The 26,879-nt window shown below is 39.3% G+C and overlaps 4 protein-coding genes across 4 annotated transcripts in view; all 4 read right to left on the bottom strand.

The window, feature by feature from the left end:
- Positions 1 to 651: 651 nt before the first annotated feature.
- On the bottom strand, positions 652 to 5,887 carry rrm2b (ribonucleotide reductase M2 b). Its single transcript, XM_083925825.1, has 9 exons — positions 5,774 to 5,887; positions 4,891 to 5,055; positions 4,459 to 4,575; positions 4,167 to 4,300; positions 3,101 to 3,195; positions 2,854 to 2,987; positions 2,222 to 2,326; positions 1,902 to 2,015; positions 652 to 1,635 (listed from the first exon to the last, which is right to left on the bottom strand). Exons 1-9 carry the CDS (start codon positions 5,855 to 5,857, stop codon positions 1,483 to 1,485), a joined length of 1,101 nt encoding a protein of 366 aa, XP_083781951.1. The 5' UTR covers positions 5,858 to 5,887; the 3' UTR covers positions 652 to 1,482.
- A 638-nt stretch (positions 5,888 to 6,525) lies between these two features.
- On the bottom strand, positions 6,526 to 10,500 carry LOC310955985 (nuclear transport factor 2-like). Its single transcript, XM_083926066.1, has 5 exons — positions 10,444 to 10,500; positions 8,460 to 8,580; positions 8,284 to 8,355; positions 8,043 to 8,141; positions 6,526 to 6,677 (listed from the first exon to the last, which is right to left on the bottom strand). Exons 2-5 carry the CDS (start codon positions 8,562 to 8,564, stop codon positions 6,558 to 6,560), a joined length of 396 nt encoding a protein of 131 aa, XP_083782192.1. The 5' UTR covers positions 8,565 to 8,580; positions 10,444 to 10,500; the 3' UTR covers positions 6,526 to 6,557.
- A 392-nt stretch (positions 10,501 to 10,892) lies between these two features.
- On the bottom strand, positions 10,893 to 15,162 carry bloc1s4 (biogenesis of lysosomal organelles complex-1, subunit 4, cappuccino). The gene is made up of 5 exons (XM_083926233.1): positions 14,805 to 15,162; positions 13,145 to 13,216; positions 12,949 to 13,050; positions 12,099 to 12,233; positions 10,893 to 11,839 (listed from the first exon to the last, which is right to left on the bottom strand). The coding sequence occupies exons 1-5, from the start codon at positions 15,120 to 15,122 to the stop codon at positions 11,741 to 11,743; spliced, it is 726 nt and encodes a 241-aa protein (XP_083782359.1). The 5' UTR covers positions 15,123 to 15,162; the 3' UTR covers positions 10,893 to 11,740.
- Positions 15,163 to 18,090: 2,928 nt separating this feature from the next.
- The window catches only part of pard6gb (par-6 family cell polarity regulator gamma b), a 32,929-nt gene continuing 24,140 nt past the window's right edge, over positions 18,091 to 26,879 (bottom strand). Inside the window, exon 3 of the mRNA XM_083926073.1 lies at positions 18,091 to 19,706. Coding sequence (XP_083782199.1) covers positions 18,637 to 19,706 — 1,070 coding nt within the window. The 3' untranslated portion in view covers positions 18,091 to 18,636. The remainder of the gene's footprint in view (positions 19,707 to 26,879) is intronic.

Below are 26,879 nucleotides of genomic sequence, written 5' to 3'. Positions count from 1 at the left end.
AATGTTCACGTTTCTGCATATTTTATTATTTATTTTAATTTAATATTTCCACATAATTTTTATTTTAAAAACTAAAATTTAATCTTTGTATTAATTTATATATTTAATCATGCTTTTGTTTTGTTCGTTGTTTTACGATTCATGTTTCTGCTTATTACAAAAAATTGTTTTTAGTATTTCCCCACTATTATTTTATTCAAACTAATATTTAGTCTTCTTTGTATCTATTTAATCATGTTTTTGTTTAGTTTGTTTTACGATTCATGTTTCTCATTTTTTTTATTTCTTTACCTTTTATTATTATTTTATTTAAAACTATTTGATCTTCTTTGTATTTATTTATTTATTATTTATTAAAGAATGTTTGTGTTTTGTTTGTTGTTTTTTCTCTCCTTTTCTGAGTGTTAGAGTAGCTATATCAGCTAGAGTCTGGGATATGACCAGACTTCAAACCATGTTTAAGACGGGTCCCCCATATTTGAAAATAAGGCGACTGAATGAATGTGTCTTTCTGATGGCTAAATTAACAGATAATTCTTCACAAATACTATTAAATTACAACAAAGAAATTCTTAATTTTACAAAACATTTTATTGTACATTTAAAAAAATACAAAAATGTTAAAACAATTAACAATAGAAGCCAGCTGTCAATAAAATATATTCTAGATATTAACCATCTTCAAATAAGCCTCACCTACATCATTGTGTTTAACCAAAACTCAGTTCCTATGCCTTATAGCCTATAGTTTGTTGAGGTAAAAAAAGAAATAGCCATGAGCAGGGTTTGAAGGATCAGCTTGTTCACCTTATTTCACTTTGCATACTATTTTGACTGCTAATTAATTCCAGGTGTAATTCTCAAGCCCTAAATAAGTTGTACGGTTCCTGGTTTGCCTCCCGGCTGGGGCCTTTCTGTGTGGAGTTTGCATGTTCTCCCTGTGTCTGCGTGGGTTTTCTCCGGGTTCTCCGGTTTCCTCCCACAATCCAAAGACGTGCATTTGTTAAGTTAATTGATGCCTCTAAATTGCCTGTAGGTGTGAATGGTTGTCTGTCTCTTTTCGTCTCTATGTGCCCTGTGATAGACTGGCGTCCTGTCCAGGGTGTACGCCGCCTCATGCCCGATGTCAGCTGGGATCGGCTCCAGCCCCCCGCGACCCCGACAGGGACAAGCGGTTGAAGATGAACGAATGAGTGAATGAATGTCTGCTGGAAGAGTGCAGCTCTCAACCTGTCAACCCTTCATCTATACTTTGTAGTACTGTACTGTAACTTCTGTAACTGTAATCATCTTCAGTATGTTTTAATTTACCTTTTATGTGTTTTAAATCTTCAATCATCAATGCTTTTAATGTTTTATGTAAAGCACTTTGAATTACCTTGTTGTTGAATTGTGCTGTACAAATAAGCTTGCTGTTTTTGTAAGTAACTGCTTAAACAAAATAAATAAATAGGTAAAATGTAAAAGAACGTCATCTCCAGTTCAGAAGTCTGCATCCAGAGTGAATTCACAGTCCACCATGCTTGACATAACTCCAAATCTCTGATACTCTGCTACTCGTTTCTCAAAGAAGTTTGTTTTGCCCTCTAGTGAAATGGACTCCATGAAGTCAAATGGATTTTCAGCTTGGTATACCTTTGATTAAAAGGAGAGAGAGAAAAGGTTACTTCAGTTTCGCACTGTTACAAACATCTTGATGTAATTAAATTACATTTCTCAAATACAATGTAAAGCATGTGTCATTACAGTCATTTTTTACAACGCTCTAGCTTTTAAAAGTTGGACTTTGATTTTTCTTAACCCAGAGGTCCACTGTGTTAACACGACATTTACCACAGTATAAAGGGGTTTAACGGGTAATGATTATTTGGCTTTTATTGCATCTATGAAATAAAAATTACCTTGGCCAGTCCAAGGTCAGCGAGAAGTCGGTCGGCTACAAACTCGATGTACTGCTTCATCAGACAACAGTTGATTCCTATGAGATCCACTGGCAAGGCCTCCGTCAAAAACTCCTGCAACACCAAACATGATGTTTATGTACTGTATTAACTAACAGAAATGGTATGGGCTATCAAGATTTTTGGTCTTTTTCAGTGGGAATCAATATAAACAAAGTATACAGTAAAAAAACAAAAATACAAGCAGCGTTATACTGTAAGTTTCAACGATTTATAATGTGTAGTCTTGGTTGAGCCTATTCCCTTCACCATTAGCTGACCTGCTCAATGCTAACAGCTTTGGTGATGATGTCCTTCACCCGGTCCTCTGATGGCTTCTTCACCAGGTAGCTGTACAGCAGGCAGGCAAAATTACAGTGCAGGCCCTAGGAAACACATCAATATACATGTCAGAGTAGATGGTATAAATACAGAATCGATATGCAAACTGTAACCACATTTACTACCCAACCTGACCAAAGAGCACCATAGCTTCTGTGACAATTTGTTAACAGGAAAGTGCGAATAGAAGAGCTGAGCAAGCCAGCATTCACATCAGATGAGTGACAAATGCAGACAGTAATATATAGTTAGTTGAAGAGCCTGAAATGACTTGCAAACGTTCACAGTCCAACTTCTAAGCAGGTCTGTCAAAGAAAATCATCCAATATAAAAGCTTCCTCAGCATTTTGACTTAGATTTCTATGTTGTATTATTAAATGTGCTGCAAGATGTCATGGATAATTTAAATCTCCCCTCTACACTGGCTCAGATTTCATATTTGTAGCCTGAGATCAAACAAAAGTCATCTTCTAGGTTTTGTACACCATTATATTTTTACCAGCTGCACTCAAAATGGGTGGTCCTTCTGACACATAAACCACATGTAAATTGGTGTGTGAAATCATCCCACCTCATCTCTGCTAATCAGCTCGTTGGAGTAGGTAAGGCCTGGCATCAGTCCTCTCTTCTTGAGCCAATAGATGGCAGCGAATGAGCCTGAGAAGAAGATACCCTCCACTGCTGCAAAAGCCACAATTCGCTCCCCTAAGGGCAGAAAGTGTCAAAACTACTGTTAACCACAAATAATTGGGAAGATGACAGTTTCTCATTATAATGTGATTTACAATATGATGTTTTGAATGTTGTATCTTCCTTACCAAATGTAGATTTGCTGTCATTTATCCACTGGAGGGCCCAGTCTGCTTTTCTTCTCACTAAAGGCATGGTCTGAATGGCATTAAATAAGTAGTCCCTGAAACACACAATTAATACAAAATGACCAATTAAAGCTCAGGGTTGCTTACCGTTTTGACGACTGAGTGCAAAATTAGGGAGCCAGCATATGACTGAGGGCCACACCGGAAAAATGTACTTGCTAATTCTCCACCGTAATTACTAACTTTAGCTAACCGCACTAGTATTGATGAAAGAACGCAATTCCTGTGACACTGGCGATGTGCCACTAGTATCCATGCAACCAGAAACTCTAAACAAGTTGTCACTCCTAACTTGCCAACGCCTGTTAGGGGGCGCATTTTTATGCAGTAGCTGAGCAGTGTGTTAAATGTTATGAATTTAAAGTGTTAAGTGAAAGTATTGTAATGGACTGTAGATTATCAAAATATAATACATACATATCATGTCACATTTGGGGGCCACACAAAATGCTCCCGACAGCCGTCATTCGGTCTAGGAGCTACACTGTGGGCAACCATGCTCTAAACTTAAAGCATCAGCAAGACAGTTATTTCTAATGAATTAAAACAGTTTCTATTAAAAGTATCGACTCCCTTGCATTTTGTTTATGTTTTATTGAGACGGACAGTGAATTGAACTTGATGTGGTTATTTTAAAATGATAAATAAGATTGAAAACAAATAACATTTTTACCTCAATTAAAATGCAGGAAGATACATATTGTAAAGCAATAAAACATGGGAGTTAAAATACTTTTTTTGTGAATAGCATGTTGATGCAGAGGCCGCATCAGAGCTGCTGCTGCTGCTGGGAATGCAACAGAAATCACCACAAAGTGGAGTAGACTTAGCCAGGTGCAAGTCTTACAGTTTGTTTTGAATCCTCAGAAGATTAGAGATAAGGGGAGAATTTAACTGGGTATGGTAATTTACTTGTTCCAAAGGTACTGAGGCACAATCTTTACCATCTAACCATAACCACTGAGCATCAGAAGTGAGGACTTGACCAAAGAAAAGAAAAACTAACCTCTCCTTCAGGTCCCTGATGTAAGTGTTAATGAGCATACTGTACATCTCTGAATGAACAGTCTCTATAAGGATCTGGAAGCTGTAGAATGAGCGTGCTTCAGGGACCTGCACCTCCTGGCAGAACCTCTGCACCTGTTAGATTAAACAGAAACACAAAAAAAAAACGTTACTCTGGCACATTATTTTATTTTGAAGTATTATCTGATCAGAATTCATTAGTGCCTGTGGTAGGCTGATCAAGAACTACAGTCTACAAGACATCTGTTACATCAAAGGGTGAAACCCCTCACCAGGTTCTCATTGACGATGCCATCGCTTGCAGCAAAGAAGGCTAGGACATGGGAGATGAAGTGTTTCTCCTCAGGTTTCAAACGGTCCCAGTGCGGCAAGTCTTTGGTTAGATCAACCTAAAAAGACACAACATCAAGAGTACACCTGTCTGTCTCATAGATTGTTCAGGTTTTTTCATTCATTACAGGCTGTAATTGTTGTTTTTTGGTGTTTTTAATGGAAGGCTGCCACATACAATATGAATTTGTGGGAATCAACCTGAAAAGCAAGCATTAGTGTTACCTCTCTAGTATTCTAGTATATGCCTTCAGTTAAATTAAGCAGTAAATTGTGTTCTCATCCAAATGTATTTGCTCAATGAAACTTTACAGCTGGTGAAACACTAAAATGACAATATTTATTTACTCAGTACAGTAAAAACAGAAACTCACCTCCTCCACCGTCCAGAAAGAGGCCTGTGCCTGCTTGTACATCTTCCAGATGTCGGGATACTGGATGGGGAAGATCACAAACCGTCTGGGGTTTTCTCGTAGCAAAGGTTCGTCCTCTTTCTCTGAACCATTTTGGCAGTCTGCGTCTTTATCTTTAAATCCATTCTACGAAGAATCAGAGCACAGTAAATCAAATGTTAACCTCATTTTTGTTCGGCAAACATAGGTAGTACCTCTTCTACTGTGTTTGACTGTGGTAGATGACTGTCTCAACAGATTGTGCCTTTAATTTCACTTTTTTTTAAATTCGTTTTTAACCATTAATCTTTTTTTAAATGAAGATTATTATATTCTGCATCTGCTATTGATGCTTTTGTTTCTGGCACTATCCTCTTTTTCTGCTGTAGCACTGAAAATGTCCCATCTGTGGGAGTAATAAAGGATTCTCTGATCTTTATCATAATAAAATAAGCCACTGCGCTTGCGCACTAACTCCAACAACAACCTCCAATACAAAGGACATCTCGCGTTCACGTGTCTTATATTCGGCTTTTGTTTATGTTATTTAGAGAAGCTATTGTCATTGCTGGCAAATATGTATCATTTTTCATCAACGGTCTGACAAAATGCCTCGCCTGTTCTGTTGTATAACTCACACCGTCACTGATAATGAAGCTAAGCTAGTTTAGCTTACATGAGCAGACAGGTTAGGCCAGTTTTAAACTAGTTAAAATGTATTTATACGTTTGCCAAGAGTTTGACTTGTAAACGCTCAAGGACTCGGGTAAGGTTGAGTCACTGACAATAATGTAACGTTACATTACGTAGGTTACCGTTACTGGTTATCTTGACGTCAGACCCCCAAGATACTGGACATGCTTACCGATTCTTTAGGATGGTCAGATTGGTGTCTTATTTTCATTAGATCCATTTCCTGAGAAGACTCTTTCTTCAACGTCGGCGTCATTCGCAGTAGTGAGTGTGCTTCTTGTAGCCGGTAAGTCCCATAACCTTGTGTGGATGCAGCTGTAGCCTTGTGGGTTATTCCCTTTAAACTGACACCCAGGAAGCGGGCGCCCCTAGTGCTCATGCAGGACATGCTTTATTACAAAACACATCAGTGGAAAGCAAAAATTCACCCAAAAATAACGGATTTATTCTGAAACGAAACCTACTCCCTTCACTTTCAGTATTACTCATATGTCACGGGGAACAATGAGTAAAATAAGTAAATGTAGAACAGGAAACATTTCACCCTTCAAAAATACATTTTAAAAAGCTGTTATCAGGAAGGAGATTAGGTTAAAACATGTTTGTCTCTATTATTCGTTTTTGTCTTTTTTCACACGTCAGTTTTTGGTTTTATAACATGAAACACATGCTACTATGTTCTGGTATAAATATGCATGGTGTTTTAGAATATTTGTACATGAGTGTTGGACCCCAGGAAGAGCAGTCTTCACTACGATAAGGACTAATGGGGATCCTTAATAAACACTACAGTCAGAATTTCAGACTGATAGATTCATTTATTGGACAGGAATGCAATTTTACATAAGACATCTTTAATACAATTAGCATGCTTATAGATGTCTTGTTAAACAAGGATGAACTTTGCATGACCGTAGTATAAATTCTGAGCTGGATGTGTGTGAACCAATAAATCGCTAAACTGCTAGATTGTGTATTCCCAACCGGAACACGTCATTTGTGCAGGCCCATGCGCCCATGTTTTGCAACTTCAGCATAAACACTTGATGAAAGGCCATTGGTGGATCATCATCTGCCTGTAACAGAATAAAGGTTTTGGAAGTATTGTGAGCACAATAATGACATAAAGTATAATTGCAGAAATGTACTATCTGGCTGTTAAAATGTGACGTAACGCCCTTTCAAAATATGATTTTCGGGTCCAGGCCGGTCCAAGCCTCGAATTTTCTCATTGATTGAACAGATCTGAGTTTTTAAAAAACAACGTAATTGTCATTTTACCACTTTCTTATCGATGAAAAAGGTGCCTAACTGACGAAAGAGGTGATGGTAATTGTTCACATGTTCAGCCGTTGTTGTCTGTTTTGTTTCAAAGGAGCGGTTGGACCTGGACATCGGGTTTTTTTGGGGGGGGCAGTGATCAAGCCTTTTATTAGATAGGACAGTAAGGAAATGGGGTGAGAGAGATGAGGCGACATGCAGCAAATGGCTGCAGGTCGGAGTCGAACCCACGGCCGCTGCCCGGAGGACCTTCGGCCTCTTTGCATGGGACGACTGCTCTAACCACTGTGTCACCAGACGCCCCTGGTAATCGTTTTTGAAAGGGTGTTACGTCAGGCTTAACAGCCGGATACATGCATCGGACAGGGTTCCTTCTTTTTTGTTTTTTTTTAAATACCATACACAAAATATTCAAAGACAATTAGATTATTAAAAAAGCCGGTCATTTGATCTTTGAAATGTAGACAGTAAAAATGTTTCGGGCCAATTACCAATGACAATCAGATGGAGCAGGTGCATGTTTAATGAATACTGGAGGCAAAGGGGAGGAAGAAAGAAAGAAAAAGACCAGGCCAGGTTAGCTGGCATTAAAATCAAAAATGTATTGCAGGTTTTGTGGAACTGGGGTCGGTAACACAAAAGCATAATTAGTGGGAAAATCAGCCGTACGTGGGCTTAAATTCCAGTGTCACGTAGCTGGCTCGATATTAACTATTACTATGGTGACCTCTACAGGATAAGATAAAAAAAAAAAAAAAAAAGAGTAATTTCTAAAAGATTCTGACAGGGACAAGTAAAGAATAACAAATGTTTTAGACATCAGTAGAATCATTCATCTTCTAACAAACAGAGGATAGTTTACCACACCAAGTACATAATGATGATTATTGCTCCATTTTAATGCACACACTTTTCCCCCATCCTGACAGGATTCCTCTATAGAATAACACAAGACAACTTTGTGATAATTGGAAATAAAAACTACACTCTTTGTTGTCTCTTGTGAAAAAACAACCACAATCCACATAGTCAACATTTGGGTCAGATATACCTCATCACCACATGTAATGCTCAGTGAAGCAGGTAACCCAAACAATGCCACACTGAGTTAAACTTGGAGGTGTTGACACATGGTTATCAACAGAAATGTATTAGCTTACCTTTAACTGTCCAAACACCATGATGAGGATACAACTATCCATTGTGGGTTGGAAGTCTTGTTTTGTGATAATGTGCTTAATACACTTGAAAGGCAAGTTCTGTGGATTGGAAACAATAGCATTTTTTAATAGAATGTACAATAACACACAAAAAAGATGCTTGGACAGAGAGCTGCCAGTTTTTCTGTTACTACTAACTGGTTAGGGGAGCCTAACAAACTGAGTAAAAAGAGACACTTACTGCTAATTTGCCAGCGATGGCTTCTCTTCCTTGAAAGGGTGAACCTTCCCATGTCAAACAGGCATCAGCAGACTAAGAGAAAAAGTATGTTTACATCAAATACATGGCACACTGTGAATTTCAAGTGTGATTAATTTGTCAGTGTTGATGTTAAATATACACTGAAAAAAACGTACATATAGGTTTCCCAGTCCCGTCCTGTTGGTATTGTCAAACTGGTTGTAATATTCCCTGACAAAGCCCTCTCCGATCTTTTCCCATATTTCTTTCTCTTGAGCCATCCGTGAAGCTTTCGATCTGTAAAAGACAAGGGGCTCATTTAATAGCAGTAGGTCAAAGTTATAGTAGACTGCAGGCTGTTCGCTGAACTCATGTTGACATTTCATGAGCACTTTCTGGAAAATAAAAATGTTCTGGGGGCCACGTTAATAAAACTGTGCTTAGATTTGAATGTTTCAGCCGTAGAAATAGTGGTGGTTGTGGGAGGGGTGGAGGTTTGAAAGCACATGTGGTGGCTACAGCCGGGAAGAAAAAGGAAATCAAATGCAGCGAGTTCATGTATCTGCTGTGGTTAATGCAGTGTGTTCATCAAACAGGACAGTACCTGGAATATTAAAAAAAAGTGGTCGGATCTAATAGTGGAGGCACAACAGAAAAAGGGTTGCCTCTCATAACAAGAGATAAAAGTGTGTGTCTGCGAACACAGTCTCAATGCAGCAATTTAACACACAAAAAAGTACAACTAAAATGTAAAATATAATTTCTGGCTTCAATCCACCTCCTCACCATCTGCAGTTTCCCATCTCAAACATGTGTATGCATGTGTCAGATTTTCCTTAAATTTCCTCCACGAAATTTTAACAGATCCCAATTTATACTTAGACAGTAGCATAGGCACATTTCAAACCCTTTTTTGTGTGTATGCAACAGTTGTAAATGAGGCCGTTAGTCACTCCAGTAATTTAAACATACATGTTTTTAAAAGAAGCCATTCAGTAATGATCATATATCCTTAACACGTATGGATGAGTGGATGAAGGTCAATACTTTTATCAAGTAAAAAAGGAACTAAAGGAAGGCAATCACTCCATTAGTTACATAATCATAACAACTTCCCCGATGACAGAGAAAACCTAAGACTTAAGTCTTGAGCCACTTTGATAGGATCCAGAAATAAAAGAAAAACATTACATAATCAAAACCTTCATTACAAATCTATTCTTCTGCAGGTTCACTTGAAGAAAGGATCCACCAACCCTCGTGTGCGTCACATGACCCAACATTTAGCACTCTACAAAAGTTAATGATTACAGGACAGGACAGTGTGAATGTCTAGATTAAAATAGGAGAGCAACAAAACTCTTGTCAGATATTAAGACATATTTTTGACAAGCTCCACACACTCAAAAGTCCGTATACAAACATTAGAGGAGGAGGAAGTCCAATATCCCTAGACTTGCTTGTTTGTGTATGGGGAACAGAGAGATTTGGTGGGAGGTGATCTGTGAGGGTGGTCCAATCAGATTTATTCAGACCACCCACAACTTGTACTAACAGCTCGTTTGACTGACTATCTTTTATAGATGAATTATTCTAAGGAAACGCAATAAAAGCATATAATAACGCATGGCCTACTTTTTGAATAGTGTTTATTTTCGGTTTCAAAGACAAGAATGACTTCAATAATGACAAAAATTCCGACGGAGTTTGGTTTGCGAAACTATTTCGTCATGCAATAAGTTTATCTGGGCATCTCGTCGTGCAACGTTAACGTTGTTTTCTGCAACCAACGCCACACCAGCTTTAATGATAACGGAGGCTCAATATAGGTAGAAACAGGTTGAGGTCCATCAGAAGTCACTACCTAACTCGCCTGGGGGCTTGTTGGGGGTAAGCTTCTACAGACAGTAGTCAAATACCTTTAGAAAACTAACCCTGAACCCGTGTCCACTGTTCATTCATAGTCATCCAAAAGCGTAACATTAAAGTTATGGCTAACGTTAGCAGGTTTTGCTTTCCCTGGACAGTTACACTTATGTTTCTCTCTTCGTTTTATTTTTCGTCTCAAAAAGGCCTTGTTACCAAAGCTGGGGAAGCTGATGTTGAGAATCATTGCTTAAACAGTTACTTTACCGTGTCCGTCGGTTTTTTTAAGCTTACTTTTTCAATCAGCGGGCGAGCCAGCGTGGGAAGAGGTAGCTCCGGGTCCAGGCGAAGATGACGGGGTTCCCGCTTCCTAAGCAGTGACACAACTATGACGTCCCTTGCGAGCTGACCAATGAACGCCACCACTACATGTGTCTGTCTGCCCTGAGTTCAGACTGCAAGGACCTGTTCATCCTCCCGAGGCAATCTACGAGGCGGGATTTGTAAAGGGAAGCGCTGCCTGAAAAAATGAAATCAGGGCTCAAAGTCAAATTACTTTAATTGAGGTAAGCTGAACTATTATAAACTAAAAAAACATTAAACACAACTTAAAGAAAAAACAACAACAGTGTACCATGCAGTAGAGAACTTGGGTCAAATAATACATTCATTATTATTTAAAAAAAAAAATCCAAACTAAAATCAACCTGTAAATGAAACATCTTTATTTCAAACTACTTTTGGCAAATTAATCATAGCTGTAACGATTACCTATTAAACATTGTTGGATGGGCAAGGTCTCATGTCACATCTTAAGGTCTCCCAAGGAAGAGATCCGAGCTCCCTCCAGTTATTGTTACAAAACTTGATCACATCTCCACCCCTGGCCCAAACTTTGATCATAAACTAACAACTCATCTATAATGTGCTTTTATTGAAAAGGTGCCATCAAAGATGTAGACCCATATCAATGAGGCAACTGTCATCCATAGCCAGTAACACAGGCTCGCAATAGAGCGAATCTTTTTGAAATGGAAGACATTAAATGCTTAACTGGAAGAGATCAGTATTGCTCGGGGGGATTGATGAGACATTAGAAATACGGATTCATTCAGAACAGCGTGCAGGTCTTTACAAACACCAGTAATAGGAATGTAATTTATAAAAAAGCTGGGTTAATTCTTTATGTAATACATCTTAAGATCTTTACAGCTCCTCCTTGTACCTTGTTTACAGTATCCTATTGGCAAGTGGGATGACTTTGTCCTCCGGTCACAAATCCAAAATCTGACATTGTTTTCTTCACAAATAGTTAAAACAAGACTGACAGAGATAAGACCCATTTAGGCACTTTTAAAATCATTTTGCTACAGTTCAGTGCTTGTTGCTGCCAGGAAAATGACACTCAAAAATGCAGAATGTCTTCCCGCACACGACTTCTAGTCACTTGTTCAGAAAGGCTACTATTGCTTTGTTGAGGCCGCTGCACCAATAGATCCTCTTGCAGTGGATGGCAGTAAAAGTTGTCTACAGTTTCACCCAACAGGCCTCTGAGGTTAGAACCAAGTGATGTGTTAAATGTTCTGGCGTGTCACTGCTCTGGCTGTGAAGTGAAATAATCGTCTGTCCGGAACACGCTGGGGATCTCTTGACGCTGATGTGGTGCTGGTCTTCTTGGGCTGGCCGGTTTCTGTGAGTGAATGGACAGAAAATTAATCCTAATCATCCAATAGCACTGCCTGGAATATAATTTCAACACTTGCTGTGCAGGGTTTTAAATGTTTATTGGAAAAGGTTTCCGTTAAACTTAAAAGCACAAAACATTATTTCACACCATAATTCACTGGTTATTTAATGATTGTTAGTAGGCAAACACAAAATTCATGGGTATTGAGCCAAAAAACAGAGTGTAAAACTACAAATCCAAAAGTACATGAATGAGCTCTCACATTTAAGAAGCCTGGGACACTCATTGTGCGGAGGATCTTCTTGAAAGCACCCGGTAGTGTTCCAAGTTCTCCCTCTGCCTGTGTGACCTGCTCCTCCATCGCATTGACATTGGCTCCCACCATCTTTACAAAGGCCTGCAGAACACCAGGATAATATAGCATAAAGTTGATCAAATTGAGATTCTATGCAACATTATGTGAGACAAACTTCATTCAAGACAAATCAGCCTCACAATTACATACAACTATAAGTTTCACTAGCCCATGCAGGCATTTGCTTATTGGTGGAGGCAAATAATCCCTCCTCAACAACCTTTAAATGGTTTAACTTTAATTTTATGTTCGTAAAAGAAGAGGCAGATGAGTGAACTCGAAAACATTTAAAATTAAAGAATGTTTAGAAGAATTAAACAATTAAAAGTAATAATAATAAATATTACATTGCTGGAATATTTGTGTGACTTTTTGTGTGCGAATGCTTTCATAGTTTACAATTATTATGTTTTGGATTGTATCCCTGTGAGTTACTTATTGGTATGTTGTTACATAATGCGTTCCTAGAACAGTGTTTGCTTCCATCACTAGAAGTGGAAATGGCCAGCCATTAAAGATTATCTTCATAATATCTCTCAGCGTTTCTCCCCTTGTGAAGAGGATATTTTACTTAGTTAATTATGACCAAAATATTGCAAACGAATACTGTTTACATCACAGGTTTTATGTTTCATCCATTTCAGAATCCTTGATCAAGTTTCCATAAACACCAAAGTACTACAGAAATATTCTGTAGTATTATTTAAGTAGTAATAACCCTAGTCTTCAATCTTGCAAAATTAAGATGATCACTTACCTCTAATTTATCAATTCTTCTGTATATTTGTCTCATTTCATCCGACTTCTGCTGGATTTGAGGTAGGTTTTCATTCACTATCTGGGATGTATCATTCCTGATCTATAGGAAAAACAGAAAAGGATGTGAGAGACAAATATGCGTTTTATTCAGTAAAATGAGATCAATCCATCCACCAATCCATAACTTGGCTTACCATATCCAGCATTCCAACAAACTCATCTACTCTCGTCAGCATTTCTTCCAAGCTCTTCTCCAAGCACAGGATCTAGAGGAGAAACCATTCAAAGAAAAGTCTGTGAAACTGCACACACGCAAACTGTGTTGAAAGCAAAGCTACAGTAAATACATTAAATGAACTGAGCCAGGCTGAAGCTTGCACTTTAAAATCAGTCTCACACACCAGTTACAGCTGGAATTCAATAAAACGTCTTTAAATTGAGTAAGTAAGGACCATAGGGCCAAAACACAGAGGCCTTTGTCTTCCTACAGAGCCAGACAGCTAGCTCAACTTCTTTATTAATTGCCTGGTATCACACATTTCCACTTAATGTCAACTCAGGAGTGACAGCATTTCAGTCAGTTGACCATCATAAGAAAACATAGTAATTTCCTACAAATATGGACAACTGTCTCTGAAGCTGAAGTAACCTTTTAGGTCAGGTCAGTCATTTATGTTGGTAATACTAGTACATGTTAATTGGTTTTATTTTAATGTAGGGTCATATGACTTGGACTCAAGTAAGTCAGTGTTGAGTCCTAACTCGTGAACTACTCCAATTACTTGTGATTTCACTTGGACTTTATAGGCATGAGGCTCTCGTCCAGTGATAGGTCGGTGGCTGTACGGTAGAAAGAAAGTGGCTCCTATATGAAACCGCTCCTAACGAGGCCTTTATCTTTTTGTATCTTGAGTAAATGGGTCGTGCTTTCTGGAAAGAGACTGTTGAGTTTATAAAATGTTTTGGCACTTTGAGCACCACAAGCCGAGTGCCATCTAGTTCCATTATATTCGAGAGAAGGCAGACATCTCTACGGCTGATACCTCCAACTCTCAAACTCACACCAAAACAATCTTGATCCATGAATTGCACAACGGGTAGAAGATAAAATACGTATTTTTGACTTGGGGTGAACTGTCCCTTTAACATTTTTAAATGGCATACATACGTGAAGTTTTTTTTAAGAAAAACATTTATTGAAAAGATTAAATATAACAACAGAGTAATATATATATATATATAACTTTTCTCACATGTTCCAGAGTTATACACAATACCAAACATCTATTTCTAATTGTAGAAATAATATTAATAATAATATAAATTAAAATGTACAAAGACAGGAAAACAAAGAGACGCAATGAAGAAAAACAACAACGTATGGGGTCTGCTAAACTAAGGAAGTAAATTTGAAAATGCCTAAATTATCTAATAGTTTTTGCCAATTTATTATTTTTTAGTTTTCTTTTCTTAAAAAATGGGTGGAGGTTGCATAATGAATAGTTTAGGACTCGGAAATTGAAACTTTGAACTTGATTTGGTACATTATATTTTTTACTTTATAGCCAAAACTTGACACTTATTTTGAAACTTTATTTGAAACAACGACATTGTCCATCAAATATTTCCACAGCATAGTAACAGATAGACCGGAACCAGTGACGGCCAACAACCAATCAAGTCACTACTTCAGTGTTGCTTGGTAACCACTTCAATTTCATCCGTTATTAGCCACATATTGCAGTAATACAAGTATGTGCTAACCTAGACTATAGCTGGCTACTTCATAAACAAAGAGCTAACGTTAACGTAAGCCACTACAGTGCTTTAATGAACTTGTGTCAAAGCACACACCTCTTCTCCAGCCGTTGCCTTGATGTAGGAGGCGTAGCTGAGGGCGGTGTGTGTCAGGACTTCGTCGTCCTGCTCCGGGTAGTGCTGGTCGGGTGTCTCGGGCTCTGCTGCTTCGTTGAGGCTCGGGCTTTCGGGGATAACGTTAGCCGCTGCGCCAAAGCTGGGGCTCTGCGACACGGTGCCGCTGCTGAGGATTTCGCTCACCATGGACAAACTGCTCGCACTTTGGGAAACGATGCCGCTGTCTCTGCTTATCTCCGCGCTGGACTCCTCCAGGGGAGACAGCAGGCCCACCCTGTCAACCCGATGATGGTCCATATCGCCCGTCTGTGTCTTTTCCCGATCTGCTGCCGTTGTTTTTGCCCTGTCAACTGACCGTGTCACGTGTGTTGTGCAGCCGACGGTGGCTCATAAGGGTCAAAACCAGGCAGCGCACAATTAAGCTTTAACTTGTTTTTAAATAGACGACTAAACATGACTAAAGTCTCAATAAGTAAATGCAAAATTAAATGTATAAATAATACATAAATAAATAAATGCATCAATAAATAAATGTTAAAATAAATGTATAAATAAATAAATACAGGAATAAGTAAATAAATGTTAAAATAAATGTATAAATAAATACAGGAATAAGTAAATAAATGTTAAAATAAATGTATAAATAAATACAGGAATAAGTAAATAAATGCATTAATACATATATAAATAAATGCTAAAACAAATGTATAAATAAATGCATAAATACTAAAATAAACGTATAAATAAATGCTGGAATAACTAAATAAAAGCATGAATAAATGTATAAATAAAATAATAAAATAATACATTTATGCATAAATAAAATAATACATGAATACATACTTTATATTTATTTCTACATTTTTGTTAACCTACATTTATTTATTTATTTCTGTGTCCATATGTTAATGAGGTAGGAGGCCCCATTTATTCATGAATTTATTTAGTCATTTATTTCAGCATTTATTTATTTGTCTATTTATTCCTGTACTTATTTATACATTCATTTATAATTTATTTATTTATTAAGTCATCTATAGTCCGCCATAATCTTAACCCTTTTTTTCTCCCCATTATATTTTTTATTCAAAATAGTATATTTTATAGTAAAATTTTAAATAGTATATAGTACAAGTGTACAAAACTGCACTGACATGACAAAACAAAAAGGGACATAAAAGACATTTAAACAAAGAAAAAAATAGAGAAATGCTTCTTCTGTTTTGACAACTGGCAATCTTTTCAAAACTGAGTATATTTATTGCAGTAAATGTAAGATATAGCATGTATTTGAAATAAAAATACATTTTAGCTTAGAGCTTAGAAACTGCAGTGTTATCCTCGAATTTGTCATCATCTTGATCCTCCTCCATCCTGTTGAATCTAAATCCTTCACATACTCAATGAAGGGTCTCCATATACTTTCAAATCTTTGCTGTTTAGCTTTTAATATGTTAGTTATCCTTTTTAAAGGAAGGCATGGTAATATCTATCTTATCTATTGAGTCGTGCTGTTTTAACCTTTTTACTTTTGTCCCACTTTACTACGCTGAAATTATTGTAATATGTAAATAAAGTCAAAGTAAAAACACAAGACATTATTCATGCTAAACCCTAAAGTAAAACAATTATAAAACGATTATCACAAACACTGATACAACTCTATAATCGGGATGTGTCATAGGAAACTAGCTAGAAGCAATTAAACCCTATATCTGACAGACCTATTGGCAGATTAACTATAATATGCAGATGTTTGTGACACTGATGTTAATTTTCTGTAGGCTATTGGACGTTTTCATGGCGTGCCATGTAATTGCAATCTCGGCCAGCAGATGGCAGCCAGAATTACTGCATGGCATTGGACGGATGCAGAGCTATGATGCAGAGAATAAACTACACATGGCATTAGCTGAAAAAGTTTATCACACCTTTAAACATATTAACATTGATATTTATTATATCTAATATGATTGATTTGTGGTCAAGTAATTTGATCAGTTTAAGAGACCACCGCAATTTAAGAAATAGATTTGCACATTGTTATCTTGAATCATTCTACACCCGAATCTCTGCAGAGCATCTGTGCTACATGTGAGTGGCAGATTTCTTTCACACATTCGTGCTAAAACTATTTTAAACTACAAGGACCTACTGCATGAGCACGTCTTCTGCTGATCTTCACTTTCAAACTTCATATGCAGGTTGCCCATGATTGAAAGTCGGTAAAGACCCTGATAACAAAGACTGACATCCAGGATTTGGGGTCTATACACTCACTTCTGCTGATTGGTGGAGCAGATTACAGCCAAAGCAGACCAGTTGGGTGTTAGTGATCTATTAGCTGTTTGAGCATGTGTGGCATTTCGAGTAAACACAGCAGACACACATTCATTAGCGGGGAAGTGAAAGGAGATTGCTGCTGCCCTTGGGCCTCTACTCTGACCTAGGACAAAGCAGCTGCATGTCCATGTTGAAAATACTGGTTGTGTCTGAAAAGTCAACCTTCAGATATTCCGTCTTCACTGTGTGATGTCTAGAGCAAATTATTTTGTGACAAAACTTGCCCTATGTGTCCTACCCAGTCTGACTTCTGCCCACAACTGACATGGGCTTGTTGCAGTAAACTGCAAATTAATATTACGGGAATGAGGTTAAATTTACAATGAGTGGTTTTAGCCAATTTGCTGTAGGCATTGAGGTGACAATATCCGTAATAACATGACCAGTATTTCCAGGATTATTAACAGGACATGTTCTGTGGTGATGCAATCCTCGTCTACAGATGCTGCTGTTGGTGAAGAAAGTTGGATGTCTTCTGCCATGATTATCTGCTTTGTTGACTGTCAGCATGGAGTTTGGACTTTAATGTATACACCCACAACTAAGTGACTGATTATATGAAGGATTTAAAAATAGGTTAATCCAAGACAAACTAAATCACACAAACTTTCACCTTTTGAAAGTTTTCAAGTTTGACTTTTCTTTCATTCATCTTCAACCGCTTGTCCCTGTCGGGGTCGCGGGGGGGTGGAGCCGATCCCCAGCTGACATCGGGCGTGAGGCGGGGTACACCCTGGACAGGACGCCAGTCTATCACAGGGCATATAGAGACGAACAGAGACAGACAACCATTCACACCTACGGGCAATTTAGAGTCATCAATTTACCCAACAACTGAGGAATCAGTTGACTCAACCTTTAAATGACACTGTAAAGCTTTGGAAACATTTAACTGCTAAACCAAACATCAGATTAGTTTGCGGATTTAGAGAATAATTTATTGGAACAGATACAAGGATTTGATCACAATCATCAATGCATAAAAGAACTATTAAAAAAAAAATCATACTCTAAAAAGCATTTATCGGAATATAAGAAATATAGATTTACTCTTTAAAAACATCCATAAACAACCCCAAGTTGGTCCCAGTTATAAGAATGAAGAGGGTCTTAATAAAAGTGGTCACTAACAAAAGATATTAGGCTGTAGGCACATTCAGAACTCTAGGATACAGTGGACTCGCCTAAAAACAGGTATTTGTTCTGATGCTTATTACATACATACGTACAAATCTTTTGATGTAAGACAAAGACACTTTAAAAAAAATACAGGAAATATATACAATACATTTTCCTTGTTTCCTGGCTTGTAACTTCCAATCATCAATTATCTCGTAAAAATAAACAGAAGTTACAAAATTAGTATTTGACAAAACACACTCGTGCTCATATGTATCTGGCCTGGTGTTCCAGTTTAAGTCTCTGAGCAGTTGGGATGTTTCTGTCTCTGTGTGTGTGTTTATAAGTATTATAGGGTAATGACGGTGCCGTCCTCCTCCACCCCTCCCCTAGGCAGTGCGAGACTGTGTCGTGGGTCTGTTTTCAGGGAGCTGAGGATTTTGTGCAGGCTGCCGTTGCTGTGGCGGAGGGCTGGGTTGCTGCTGTGATGCAGAGGCTGTACTTGATGACGGTGCTGGGACTGTTGGTGCGGGTTGTGCTGAAGGTTCAGGTCTCTGTGGAGCTGGTAGCTGAGGCTGCTGTGATGGTGGTGGTGGTGGTGGGAACCTCCGTTGAGGCTCGACTGGGAGTGGAAGGAGGCAGTGGAGACCACCGATAAAGGACGTGTGGGTGGGCTCGGAGGTGCCACCGAAGCCGTTGTTGGTGTCTGCTGGTGTGTGCGAGACACACTGGACGCCAGGGATGCATTAGACCTCTGAGACGGCCGCTTGAGGCTGCTCTCAATGACAATATCTGTCTCTTCGTCACTCTCTAGGTCATCTTGGTAACCATGGGCTCCAGAGGACATCAGCCCCACTGAGGCCACTGACAAACTCGGGTAACCGGTTGATCCGCTGCTGTCAGATGACTGGCCCGAGCTCCCTGAGATCCTGCTGCTGCGGACCACATTGTTGCGCTGGTTCACCGGCTTGACTGTCACAATTAGGTTGTGGCTGTTGGCGATCATCATATCCGTTACCTGATCTAAGGACTTTCCAGACACTTCAATGCCGTTCACCTCCAGTACTTCATCATTAACCGCCAGCAGCCCGGTGCTCTCCGCCAACCCTCCAGGCACCAGCCGGGATATGAAGATGCCGGGGACTTTCTCAAGCCCATGTGGAGTCACACGCACGCTGGTTCCGTCTCGAATGTAAAAGCCCAGGGGTTTGTCCGAGCCATGACGATACAGTCGGACGCGACGGTGAGATTCTGGTAGGATGTCTACATCAATGATGGAGGAGACTGGTCGGAAGTCCTGCGGCATGCCAATGCGGATGTGTGGCCGCTTGCGGTTGATGTCATTATTGCGCAGTGCGACCACTGCCTTCTTCCTACGAGTTATTGTGTTGGTGCCGTAGTTAGCATAGTCGACCTCTTCTATAAAGACATAAAAGGGAGACAGAAAATCAGAAAGGGTTAGGTTTCATCATTGTCAATGAGCAGGCAACACAAAACAGTCTTTCTTCCATGTGTCCTGAAATGTTAAAAGTAACAAGGAAAAGGGAAAAACTAAAACACCTTAAGGCACAAAAAGATTGAGAGAGCTGGATCTGGAAAGTTAAAACAAACTGAAACAGAAAAATTTCCGTCCTGGAACTACAAAACCTGTACACGAGTCTTACCCTACATCTTTAAATCAAAACCACCTGCCTGACACGTTCAACAACCTTTGATCAAACTATGCACAGATGTGCTTGAAAATAACGTTCCTGAAAAAAACCTGCTAATCATTTATACAGATTTTATTCCATGTGTGACACATAACACAATTCTTATTACTGAAGCCATAAACAAGGCCTGAGTGCTTGCTGATTTACTCTACAAGTGAGTCAATTAGGAAATAACGTTTTTACAATGATGAGTCCAGCTATGTACGTAAAATGACATGTGAGCATTCCCTTAATACTGAGACTCTATTTCTTTGTGCATGTTCGTATAAAATGCTGAGTGTGCAGAGCATTCCTGCCTGTGCTGACAGAGGTGACCCACCCTTCTGCTACCAGGCAGCAGCTGTAGGGATCCCCAGTATATATTTCTACACAGGCACATACATGTATTATTCTCAGTCTGAACATGGAAGTCAAAAGATAGCTGAACTTGTAAAGGACCCCAGAGGATAGAATACAATGTGGAAAGAATGAGCTGTGAGGGGAGATCAGTGTGGTAATCTCAGTTAAAGCATGATTTTTCCAACCAGAGATTTGGAGCAATCAATAAAACAATGAAAACCCTCAAAGAGGACTGGCTTCTTCAGAACAACGTAGCTGCTGCCAAACATGAACTTTCTCAGATAAAATAAAAGGAGGGAGGACGGAGGTCTTGCAAGAGTTGAGCGTAAAAATATACTCTGGGGTGTCAAAAAATGCCAGAATGCATTCATTGAGTTATAGTTCTGATAAAGACAGTGTGAGATAGCAAGAAATGATACAGTGTGCTGCGGGATGAAAAAAAAACAAACTTGTTAGCTGTCTGATCTCCCCTTCTCAGGCAGACAGGAAATCTGGACACCGCAAAGCCTGATGTGACAGGAAGTGATGGTCCCCAGGCGGGAGCATCAGCTCCTGCACTTCCATGGCAACAGCTGATGACTCATCTTTGCCCTACTGTTTGGGACACCTGCTTTCGGAAATGATTATGGGGGGAGCATGAACACACTGTAATTTTTTTTGCTCTGCCTTTAAAGTACACCGTGGACGGAGAGAACGCTGAAACAAATATGGAGTCTCAGAGCAGAACCAGCTGGCCTGTGGATCCTTTGGCCTCAGAGGAGCGTGGACGTCTGCCATACAACTACCTATACAATGCTGAGTCATCAATAATGCATGCTTTCTTCCTCCACGGGCCTCCTCTTGCTTCTCCTGACTAAGCAGCATGATTTACTACCTCAGAAACGAAGGTTCTTTGAGGGGGGAATAGTGTGAAATCTGGTGCAAGCCCCAAACTGTCAGGAGAGAGGAAGTAGCTTTTGTGGGGCTCAGCAGTGCCACCAACCACAGTACACATGGAGGAATTGGCATTGGCTAAATTGAGGGGAAAATAAGAATGATAAATGTTAGTGATATAGTAGATTGATGACTCTAGTGCTGCATTAAATAATGTTAAGTGCTCACAGACTCAAACCAAACTGCTGTGCCAAAGCTGTTATATTAGATCAAGAAACAGTCTTATCTTATCAACTTTTGCTGCTTTAAAATTATTATTATTTTCTTAAAAATTCAACTTTTAAATAAAAATTAAAAGCTTCTGAATATAGTCAAACTTATGTTATTGCTAGTTTTCTGGGCATGTTGTGGCAGAAGTTGATTTGATTAAATCCAGACGAAGTGTTGCTCCAGGGCTGGAATTTGTGCCCCCAGTGCAAGTCTCTGATGAGAACCATGTTAGAGGGGATCGCTGCAGGGTCTCATTACAGAGTCTATGGTGTAACACCCTTCTCCTTCCACACCCTTACCTCAAGTTTGAAACCACAGAGCACACACCATTACCAGTGTATTTAGGAGAGATGATCTTTCAGTCAGAAATCCTACTTGTACAGCTATAATTATGCTTTCTGTTTCAATGTCTCACAACCGTTCTGCAAAATCCCATAAGAAGCTTGTGTTGCTGTAATTTGTTAAAAGAAGCCTACAGATACAAAAACACAGGGGTGTTTTTGATATGTTCTCAGGCAATAGCTTAAGAGGATAGACTGAAGTTTAGCTGAGCAGGGGTTAAATCTGGGTTTGGGACACCTTGCGCTTATTACACTGACCACAATTCGCTGGGAGTGCTTCATTTTAAAAAAGATCTTATATTGTAAAAAGTGAGATTTCCATGTCTTTTTTGATTATAAAGCAGGTAGAGGTGCTATATAAATACTGCAAACGTATCACAACACTCAATCCACAGATAAATGCACACAGCCTGGGTTAAGAAACTGTGCATTCAAACGAGTCGTCAGGACTTCTGTACGGTTGTGATGTCACAAATATATTATATATAGGTAGAAAATGCTGCTAGAGTGCTGTTACAGTCATTCCTCGGCTGCAATGACAGTGCAGAAATGCAGAATGCGTAAATGTAAGCGATCAGAGCCGACTGGGCTTTTTCAGGAGAGGGGCTTAAAGAGACAAGCGCTCAGGCGAAGCGTATCAGACAGAGAATGAAAACAGGTCTATTCAGACAGATAGTATGAGAAAAATGATGTGTTTTTACAAAATACACATCTTTCCCCTCCATTTCTCTTTCTAAAAGTAAGACCCACAACTCAAAGGTGAAGCATAGTGAGCAGAAAACTAGCACATGCCCAGTGTAAACCAACTGATACAATCAGAGGTGCGGATTTTTTAACAATGGCTGATCACCTGACTAAAAAGTCTATTAAAGTATCATACTTCATGTACCTATCCAGTTACCAAGCATCCAGAAATGTCACATACTTTGTGGAAGAATGTCAATGCAAGGCAAGTATGTACGAAGGGGTTTAGCAGCAATGAAAACATTCACAGGTGAAGCAGGTACACAGAGTTCAAATTGTCACATACAGCAAACCCCTTTACGTTTCAGGAATGCAGAAGTACTACATATATACTCTTCAAGTACAATAGAGCTGGAAGAAATAGTGTAATAGTTTAACAGAAAATTTGTTGGAAAATATTTTGTCAATCGATTCATCGTTCCATCCCCTTTTTCAATCAGTAATGAAACACATCTGGTTCCAGCTGGTCAAATGTGAGAATATGTTGCCATTCTTTGTCTTTAATGGAGGGAAATGTAATTTTTAAAAGAATATAATCAGTATTCTTTTGTAATGATGAAAATAATTGTTAATTGCAGTCCCATATTGCACATCCCTTCCATCACAAGCACAGCTGAAGCTACAGCAAATTCCCCTGGTCAGTGAAACCACAGGAGCATCATGGGATTGCAGTATTCGAAGGTGCCAAACAAGTTAAGACAGCGAGTCATAGAACCAGACTGTGGCAGCAAAAACCCTGTCTGTCTGTGTCTGTCTGCAAGGCTTGGGTATTATGTTCAGAACCCGTGCATTCATCAACAGAAATGGCTTTTTCTATTGCAAAGTTAAACATTACGTTCTCTGCTACTGTAGAAACTCCCTGAAGAACACACTCCATCGTAGAAATTGTGTGTATGTTTCATAGCATGTGCTACTAGTGCCGTGATGTGTTTAACGAAATGTTGATTGCAGTCTAGGATAACACCAGAAAATTACTGGCTTTTTTAAGATCAAAAAAATACTTTTCTGAAAATCAGTCAAATGTTATAAAAAGGTCAGTGATTCCTTCAAAGAAGTTAAGGAAGGAGTCACAGCTTTCTTGTCCTAACTTGATCCCACACACAGACACGCAAGCGCGCGCGCACACACACGCACATCCAAAATAAGTGAGCACGTTCCAGTCGATCACACAAAGGTTATCGTAACAGCTCCTGACAAACCTAATCCCTGCAACGCTGAAGCATGATGGGTAAGCCAACGTGAACCCGTTAATCAAAGACTGTCGGGTCAGTGCCAGGCATCTGCGGGATAAACAGCACCTCAGATCAAAGCCTGTTAGAAAAGCTTGGTGTTTCAATTAGCTGTTACTATATATTTCCATTAACTATCAAATGTCATTTAGTGATCAGAGAGTATGGAATATAAATTTATATGATGCACAACCTAAGAGCATGCATGTGCATACCAGCTGTTTGCATTTACCCTACACTTCAGCTTATTCTGAACTTAAGGTCAGGTAATTCCACCAGAAGTACAGCTAATAGCGAGGCTAAATGCTGACAGGGATGGAAAAAAAAACATTAATTCACTTAAATGAACATTTAACAACTGTGGTAAAGAGTATCAGTAAAGGTAATACGAGAAGCTCTGACACAGCTGGGTGGATAGAAGAAAGCAAGTCAGGAATTGACAGTGGGATTTCCGCATTGCTATGTTTTCCTAGCAGCATTGTAAACCCAAACTTTGTCACGCAATACTGGCATAGAGCAATCATGAAAAAAGTGTTTTAATTTAGGATTACCGGAGCTAAAAACCACATGATGCTAAACCCCCAACCCACCCAAGGTCGTGGGGAAAGAGGTCAGAGGTCGAAAGACGGCTTTTGGGTGACTTTTTACATTCTGCTCTCTGCTGTGTGCATGAGTCTGCATGCGTTTGTGACACTAGAGGAATGTGGTGGTAAACATAGTTGGAGATATCTCCGAACAGGTTGGAGACCTGCATAACTTCTCATGACAGGCACGAGCTGCTTTGAACCAGAGCGAATGGCTATTTCAAGCTTGCCATGATGCTTTTTAAGCAACGTGATCCATCACTGGCATATTGCTAATCTGTTACAGAGCCATGCTCGGTGCTAGATGAAAAACTACCTGACAATTATATAAATTAGTCCGGAAATATATACGTTTTACTTTTATAACGCAGCATCGGGACAGAAAAACAGACCAATTAGAAGCCAGCTGACTTGTTTGCACGTTTGTTCTCAGTTGCTATTGAATGCCGCATGCTGTTCTTGAAAAAAAGGAGGTAAAATAGTCTTTGTTCCACTGAAGCCCACCTCTCGTTAACCAAAGCTGAGAAGTGAAGGCCCTTTAAAACTCCTACTGCTTTTCCACCATCTCACATAAAAGACAGGAATCTAAAGAGTTTTATGATCAACCATTAGGGCCTCTGTGCACACTTGTTCCTGGCAGGTCTTCTTACGTTCACTACCGACTCGACACGACTGTAAACAGAGACCCAGGAGTCACTGGGATTAAACCAAAAGAAAAACACACTTCTTTTTTTAACAAAGTGTTTCAAATCCTGCTTATGTTTTGGTGAAGTGACGTGCTGCGGAATGTGTGTAATACACAAACGGCATGAGGAAATGAATCAACAGGGATTTGTACGCATTTGTGTACGCTACTCTGTAAGCCCTGATGTGAAAACATTAGCTCCTGACTTTACATGAGTCAATATGCAACAGCACAGCCACAACAAGACTCGTGCTCCCCTCAGAAGCACCGTAATCACTGAGCAGTCTAATAATGTTTGAAGAGGTGTTTGGGGCCGGCGGCCTCATGTGTGATATTTCACACAGGGCTTTGTGAAAGTTGGCACACAGTGTTAAGTACTTTTGGTATACAAGTGTTGGAACCAGAGCCAGAATTTCTAATCATTTTTCATCATTTGTCAGCGTTATGTGTACGGTGTAGCACGTGTGTCGGGTATTGATGGAAATCTTTGTGCTTGGTGGGCATTAAATGGAGGAACGTGTTGGATTCATCTTTATGTAAAAATCATCAGCTTTGAGTGGCTGAGTCACTGTTAAAGCAGCGATAAATGATACTACAAAACATTATTACTTTGCATTGTTAACATTTAAGAGCTCTATTGTTTATAATAAGATTTACTTTTCACTGTTTCTCAATTTAAAACATAACTATCTGGAAAGTCTTGTTATCATGTGCATGTGAGAATTAGGGTACAGGCGACGGCATCAACACCCTGCTAACAGCTTTAGCTGTGACCCCTCGGGACTGTGACCCTCTGGTAATGATATTTTGACTCAGTGATATGACCCTGACAGGAACTTACAAACACATAAACCTTTCAGACTGCTTCACAGAATCATCATAGCCAACTACTGTGGCAACACTACACCTTTGCAAAGAGGACTACTTTGCAGCTGGGTACTGAGATACATAAAGCATGTATGGCATTCTTATTAAATGCTACATGTTGGATATAGCATCCTGAGCACAGATCACCATATTGTCAATGTTTGGCAAAAACATGCATCTCCCTTTTTATTTCTGATAAACTTAAAAAGTACTAGTTGGATATTTTGGGAAATACGCAAATTGATAGTTTGACACTTAAAAAATTGTTACTGTGCAGATGTGATAGCAATTGCAATCTTCCTTTCCAAGTCTCAGCAGAAACCAAATTAACATATTTCCCAAAATGCTCAACTATTCCTTCTTAATGCTGCCTTCAAATGGGGTCTTGTTTACGGTGTTCGCGAAAAGAGTTCATATGAACGCCCCCATATGAACCGTTGGTGGAGGCCATTGAAGTAATATAATATGTCTGATGAGTGCCCCACGGCCTCATCTTTTTCCTCCGTCATTATGCCTTCGCATTTCCTACATTACGTTACCAGCATGCTAGCTTGCTAAACTGTTAGCATCAGCTGCTTCTAGATGCTAACAGTAACATTAATGTTAAAAAATGCATTGTTACTAAAAAAACAGGGCTGTTTTAAGGACAAGTTGACATTTTGGAGATGCAGTTTTCCCAGGACAGCCCCAAAATATATCCATCAGTTTGCTTCTGTATGCTAAAACCACAGCCCATGACCTACAGCATGTTGCTCTGTCTGCAGCATATTCAGCTACAGTCCATCTATGCAAGTGACATTCCTGCACCCCCAACAACCCCCCCGCCCCCATCATGGTTTTCGGCCAAGCGTGACAAAGTGCTTAGTGACAGGAGAGTCTCTCCCCCTCTTCACTGGAGAGGGGGAGAGACGAGGCACACACACACACGAACACACACACAGAGAATGG

This window comes from Echiichthys vipera (assembly GCF_963691815.1).
Source record: "Echiichthys vipera genome assembly, chromosome: 13".
In the NCBI taxonomy this organism is placed as follows: Eukaryota; Metazoa; Chordata; class Actinopteri; order Perciformes; family Trachinidae; genus Echiichthys; species Echiichthys vipera.
This window is presented reverse-complemented; position numbering and strand designations above follow the sequence as displayed.

Bases quoted from the DNA above. Each gene is read 5' to 3' on its own strand.
- bloc1s4 (XM_083926233.1), bottom strand. From the start codon at position 15,122: ATGGACCATCATCGGGTTGACAGGGTGGGCCTGCTGTCTCCCCTGGAG. The intron at 13,051-13,144 runs GTAAGCCAAGTT...TTTTTCCTATAG, and splicing joins TTGTTGGAATGCTGGATATG to ATCAGGAATGATACATCCCA. The intron at 11,840-12,098 runs GTGAGAGCTCAT...ATTCACTCACAG, and splicing joins GTGTCCCAGGCTTCTTAAAT to AAACCGGCCAGCCCAAGAAG.
- LOC310955985 (XM_083926066.1), bottom strand. From the start codon at position 8,564: ATGGCTCAAGAGAAAGAAATATGGGAAAAGATCGGAGAGGGCTTTGTC. The intron at 8,142-8,283 runs GTAAGTGTCTCT...TCCAATCCACAG, and splicing joins CCATCGCTGGCAAATTAGCA to AACTTGCCTTTCAAGTGTAT. The intron at 6,678-8,042 runs GTAAGCTAATAC...ATTCTGTTACAG, and splicing joins TGGTGTTTGGACAGTTAAAG to GCAGATGATGATCCACCAAT.
- rrm2b (XM_083925825.1), bottom strand. From the start codon at position 5,857: ATGACGCCGACGTTGAAGAAAGAGTCTTCTCAGGAAATGGATCTAATG. The intron at 3,196-4,166 runs GTTAGTTTTTCT...TGTGTGTTTCAG, and splicing joins ATCAGGGACCTGAAGGAGAG to GGACTACTTATTTAATGCCA. The intron at 2,016-2,221 runs GTCAGCTAATGG...TTGGTGTTGCAG, and splicing joins AAGCTGTTAGCATTGAGCAG to GAGTTTTTGACGGAGGCCTT.